The sequence below is a fragment of the Cyprinodon variegatus genome, unplaced genomic scaffold (genome assembly GCF_000732505.1).
Source record: "Cyprinodon variegatus isolate N-32 unplaced genomic scaffold, C_variegatus-1.0 Scaffold2201, whole genome shotgun sequence".
NCBI lineage: Eukaryota > Metazoa > Chordata > Actinopteri > Cyprinodontiformes > Cyprinodontidae > Cyprinodon > Cyprinodon variegatus.
The window spans coordinates 14,735-20,817 of record NW_015152654.1 but is presented as its reverse complement, the minus strand read 5'-3'; the positions used below and the strand labels follow the sequence as shown (position 1 = coordinate 20,817).

The 6,083-nt window shown below is 41.1% G+C and overlaps 1 protein-coding gene across 1 annotated transcript in view; it reads left to right on the top strand.

Annotated features, from left to right (window-relative positions):
* The window catches only part of LOC107080665 (valine--tRNA ligase, mitochondrial-like), a gene marked incomplete at its 5' end in the record, with an annotated part of 34,768 nt that overhangs the window by 18,457 nt on the left and 10,228 nt on the right, over window positions 1-6,083 (top strand). The window contains 3 exons of the mRNA XM_015368872.1: window positions 707-946; window positions 4,527-4,638; window positions 4,777-4,979. Of these exons, the coding sequence (XP_015224358.1) occupies window positions 707-946; window positions 4,527-4,638; window positions 4,777-4,979 (555 nt within the window). The remainder of the gene's footprint in view (window positions 1-706; window positions 947-4,526; window positions 4,639-4,776; window positions 4,980-6,083) is intronic.

Here is a 6,083-nt window from a genome sequence, read left to right as displayed (position 1 = left end):
TAGTTTCATCGGCTGAAGCCGCCATGTCCTTTAGACTGAAATGTCGCGCTTCTCGTTGCGTCACACCTCAACCCGCCTCAAAGCCAACACTGATTGGACGTTCGTTTGGTGAACGGCTCCAAATTTTCTTCAACGGAGAGTCTCCAGACTGATCTGCGAGTGAAATCTTGAAAGCTCGCGAGATCAGGATGGTCTCACCAGGCTATGTAAATTTATATTTCGTTGTTTGTGGACAGTCAGGGTGAATTTACTTGACAGAGTAAGCTATAGTCTGATCAGGCCTTACAGAAGCAGGAAACAACGACAGACGTTGAGGTTCATCTCGCTGCCAAGCAGAATCATCACTAGAAATCGTACGGAACGGTAGGGAAGCTAGGATTTTTATGAATCTCTAAAATTTCATGATTACGGAGGCTGACTGTAAGGAGATGACGCGGTCTGCTCATGCACTCTTTGTTATCTGAGAACTGAGCCAGAACTGAACCGCACCGAGCCTTACTGATGAACTAGTACCATGTTAGCACGGTTCGGTTGTGTCTGCCGCGGTCCAGTTTAGGTGTGCGTGAAATTACCGTCAACAATTACCTGGGGTACGATCTCTGCACCGTTTCACAAAGGTAGTCTAAATGTGGCTTTAGTTGTTGTGATCAAAGCTGAAACCTCTTGAAAGGGTAGCCTTTGTCATTTCTTTGTTTCCATCCTGCAGGAATACATAAAGCCTGTGCTGCTGAAAGACGACGGGGGGGCGGATGTCCCAGCTGACAGGAGCAGCAAGCAGGTGGCCAGCGCTGTTCTCTATCACTGCGTGTCTTCGTCTCTCGCTCTGCTCTCTCCCTTCATGCCTTTCATCACCGAGGAGCTGTGGCAGAGACTCCAACCGTTCAGACCTGAAGCCCAGGCCCAGGCCAGCCTGTGTTTGCAGCCTTATCCCACATCCCGCCATCTGGTACGGACACATCTATTATCACCCCTCAAAAACAACATTTATTTACCTTTTCTTCTGGTTTAATTAGAGTTGTTCTAGATTGCATCCTGAGGGGATGTAGATTGTTTTTTTGTTTTTTTTACATTTTTTTTTTCATTTTGGATCATTACATTACAATGGTAGTTACTTTCAGGGAACGTACAATGTTACTACCGTCACTCACAATTACTTCTTGTGTAAACAAAATTATAGACATAAAATACAAAGTTTAATAAATTACATCTTACAACTTTGAACAAACTGCTGGGAAAGATAGGCCTGCATGAAAAAGCAAAAAGTAAATAAACCGTCTACAAAGCAGTTTGGAAGTAAAGTAGGAGAGATACATTAATACATTAATCCTTAGACACTACAAAACATTAAAATAATTTAAAAAAAAAAGTAAATAACAAGCATTGCATGGTCACCCGTTCTGTACTTCTGTCCATTAAAGACCAGCATTTTTAACCCACCTGGCCCTCCTCTTAGTGAAAATGGTTTTTTGAAGTTGGAGGGAGAAGTGATCCTTTCCATAAGGTCATTTACAACACTTATCCACTCTTGTATTTTGGTTGGGTTGAGAGCCGACCGTTGTCTTATGAGTGCGTTTTTACCAATTCAATTCAATTCAGTTTATTTCTATAGCACCAATTCACATCATGTCACCTCAAGGAACTTTCCAGTTCAACCAGATCATCCAGTCAGATTGATTCAAAGTTTTCTATCTAAGGAAAACCAGCTGATTGCATCGATTCATTGACTCCTCAGCAATCCCTCACACTAAGCATGCTTGTAGCGACAGTGGAGAGGAAAAACTCCCTTTGAACAGGAAGAAACCTCCAGCAGAACCAGGCTCAGTGTGAGCGGCCATCTGCTGAGGCCCACTGGGGTTCAAGGAGACAGAAGCAGACATAGAAAAAGAAGCATAGATACAAAAGGCAACTGTAAAAGGAGGAAACACACAGCCAGGCAGACGAGCTCCGAGCCAGCTCCCATGTCAGAGGATGAAGAGAGCACATCCAGTTAGTCACAGTCAGAGAAACAGGACTACACTGGAAAACAGGCTGATCTCCAACATCTAGAAACAAAGGTGTTGATGGCAGCAGCACAGCTGATATTTCTGTCCAGGATGGAGTCACAGCCAAACAGGAACAGACGAGGCAAAGCAGGCCTCTGATACCTGCGGTTATCAGAATATCAAATAAATATTAACCAGCTTTCCTGACCTGTAAATCAAAATTTCCTAAAAAATAATGTTGAAAACTGCAGAGGGAGATTAGTATTAAACAGACCAATTAATACTTTCTGAAGCTCTGCCCAAAAGGGTTTAACCACTGAGCATTGACCAAAAGATATGCTTCCCAGCTTTGCCTCCAACACGCAGCTTCCCCTCCAGTAAAACGTGTCTTTTGTTTTGGTGGAACAAAGAAACGGATCAAACACTTCCAACCAAACTCTCGCCATGAGGGAATGCTGGTTTTCTGCTAATCCCATTTCAACTGGGATTAGCACAGATGTGGATTGTTTTTATCTGATCTGTTTGGAAGAACAGGACATCATCTGTTGAATGAAGCGATGAGTTTAAATGTTATCGTTTCAGTTTTCACACATTTTACATAAATAAAGAGGAAAGGTTTTTTAAAGTGATTTTCATCTATAGTATGTGACGTCATTAATATTGCTGGCAGATGTGAACTTTGATTAATCTCTTAGTTTCACCAATGCCTTTGTGCTTGACTGGAAGTAATATTATAATAATACAGTTTTGGAGTAATTTAGCTCCAGTATTCACCCTAATGGGATAGAGATCTATGAAGATTAAGGTGCTGACACAGAGGCCCTCCAACCTCCAAGATTTAGAGCTGATCAGCAAAGATGAATAATAAAAATAGCAGTAAACGAGCTCAGACCTGATTAGAGGAGTGTTGGCCTAGTGGGTTAGAGCTTATTGTAGTTATTTATTGTCTTTCAAAAGATTTCCTTTAAAAAACAAATCACCTGGCTAAGAAAAAGTTATTTAAATCTTTTCTGTATTGTCGAGAGGTGCTGAATGATTTTGCCAAAAAAATAAAAAATTGCGATTATTTTGAACCGATTTTGCAATTTTATTTGATTTTTGCGATATTTAATTGAAATGTTTTACTAAAGAGTTTGGGGATTTTTAATTAACTTTAAAGCTTGTTTGCCAAAACTCAATTTTTGCACAACTTTACGGTTTGTGTGAAAAAGTGCAAACTTTTATTTGCAGACATGACTCTGTGAACCAGCTGCATCTTTCTCTTCTCTTCTGCATGCTCGCAAACCTACTTTAAGCATTTTATTGCCACCTAAAGGGCTGGAATAAGACATTTAGCTACTTAATTGAGTTTACTTAAAATGTAATGTCACTGAAATAGAGGGCCTCTGGGATTTGAAAATTGCATTTTGTTAAATTGCGATTATATTGCAAATGCAATTAAGTGCCCAGGCTTACTGTTGAGGAAAAATTACAGCTTAAATGTGCAACCTAAATTTGATATTTACATAGACCGTATTTTTCTCCTTGTCTGACTTGTTAAATGAGGAAGTTATGTCCCCTAACAAGGCAGTTGTGCCTCGGGGCTTCCCCACCGGTTCTTTTCCTGGGGGCAAGCTACTTAATACTCTTAACTCAAACTGGCTAAAACCATAAAAAAAAGGACTATAAAAACAGGAGTTAAAAAATAACAGAGTTTATTCCAGATCAGGTCGTTACAGGACAGAGAAAATGCTTGGAGCTTGCACAGCTGTGGGCTCAAAAAATCACGTCCGCGAGCGTCCAGCAAGGATTGAGCCCCAAACAAGGTCTTCTTCTGCTTCTTATGCCTTATGAGTCTATGTGTTGGATCATGTTGATGTTTAGCTGTCCGTATCAGAAACTGTCACGCCATCCATGCCCTGATCTGTATGCATCTTGCCTCTATGCCCAAAAATTACAGATAGCTTCCCTTTATCAGACCGGCTCCAAGATCAGACCGGCTCCAAGATGAAGGCTGTCCTGATTAGATGACCTCCGTACACACAGTGACATCCACAATGTGAAGGAAGGCCTTCTACTCTGTCTAATCTGGCTAACAAAGTAACAATGCACATGATGTATAAAGAATAAACCTAACAGACTTCAAATCAGATTTAGCCTTCCTTTTTTAAGTTGCTCCAATTCTGTCTAATTGCTGATGCCTGAGTAACGGCAGAGCACTTCTATTATTATTACATTCTTTGAATCTAGAAGTTTGATTCTGCCTGACATGGACTGGAGGCCAATCAGAGAAAAAAAAAAAACTCCAGAACTTCATAAAAACAGCCCATATTGTCCAGGAATTGTATGTTAACTTCTGGCATTGGGAGTAAATTCAAAATACTATCAAATATAAGCGATAAAGTTGATCCTGCCTAAAGTGGGTAAATCTTTAGTCTGATCCAGGGTCAAACACGGAGAGCAAAGGTCATCTGCTTTTTTCTTCTTCTGTTTACTTAAAACCTTGTTTTCTCCAGTTTTTCCTCTTCATGAACTTTATTTTTTGCTCTGCCTGTTTTATTCCAGACACACTGGTATTTCCCTGAGGTGGAGAGGGACTTCCTGCTGGTCCAGGACGTTATCCGAACAGCTCGATCTCTGCGAGCCCAGTGTGGCCTGACCAAAGAGAAACCTGTCAGTAAGTCAACAGATCACAGCCGCTAACAACCATCATTTTACATGATATTTTTGTGCATAAAGGTAATTACTTTAAATATTGGTAAGTGATCCAAAGAAGCAGTGCCTAAAGTATTCATGTCTCTTGTGCTTCTTTCAGTGTGGGCAGTGTGTTCGCCCAGCCAGGCGCAGACGCTCCTCCGCTTTGATTCAGCTCTTCTGACTTTAAGTCGGATCTCAAGCCTCCAGATCTACTGTCCAGATCAAGGAGGTCCCCCCCCCTCTGTCCACTCCACACCTCCACCCACTGGATGCTTCATCGGCGTGGTAGACCACACCTGTCAGCTGCACCTTCACATCCGAGTGAGTCATTCTAAACATCTAGCATGGAAACATAAAACAACTCATCTTTAAATTGAGTATATTTGGAACTTATTTAAAAGGTATTTTTGTTTTGTTTTCATTTTAAAGAGAGACTTTTTCTCAATTCACAAGAACGTAGATATGGACTCGTGTCCTCGCCGAGTCTGTTCTTGAGAAGAACAAAGAACGGGAGCAAGCAGCATAAATACGGGTCAATTGGAACGAAGCGTACTGATGACATCACCACACGCTCAGCTCGTCTGGAGCTGCATTTCACCTCCTGTTATTAATAGTTTCTAGATAATAATAAATTATGACTTTTTTTTTATTTATTGGGGGAATAATAATGAACACAGTCAGATAAACACAAATCAAATGAACATTTTGCCAAATAAAACAAACAAAAAAAATCTCCATCATAGCTAGTGGTACTTCACACGCGGCTATGCAGCGAGAGGGCCGCTGCAGACGGGTTAACGGTAGCTCTGGGTGCGCTTAGCCTCAGAGGTCCGCTGGTTACCGCGGTCCTCTCAACAGTAGAGTAAATGGGCCACATAGTGATGCTCAAACTATAATGTTCTCACCTTAAATTATCTAAAAAATGTACTTTTATAGAACAACAGCAAGAGAAAAGAGAACATTTAACTTAATACTCTGAGCTCTGTGAGCGCTCCATTGCAAGCTGCTGGTGCTGCAGTGCATGCTGGGACAGCTGTCAGTCTGGAGAACAGACAAGGCTGCTCTGATGCATGCTGGGTAAAGAGGGAGGGGCGAGAACAACATCTGGGGACTTTGTCTGTTCTCTGTCTTCTTGTTCTTGTGAATTGGAACATTACTAGGGCTGAGGCTGATGGCGTTTCACGAGAACATGAGAACGCACAAGTACACACATTGAAAAACCAGGGTTCCTACAGCATAAGGCAAGTTAAATTCAGACTTTTTAAGACTTTTTAATGCCACTTGAAATAAAAATTTAAGACCAAATTCACAAGAAAAACCTTCTTGTGACAACTTAACCCAAAGGTTTATTTTAACATAAACCACTGCATTAATGTTTCAAATGTTGAAAAGCTTCCCATACAGGAAGAAAGCTAAAAACACACA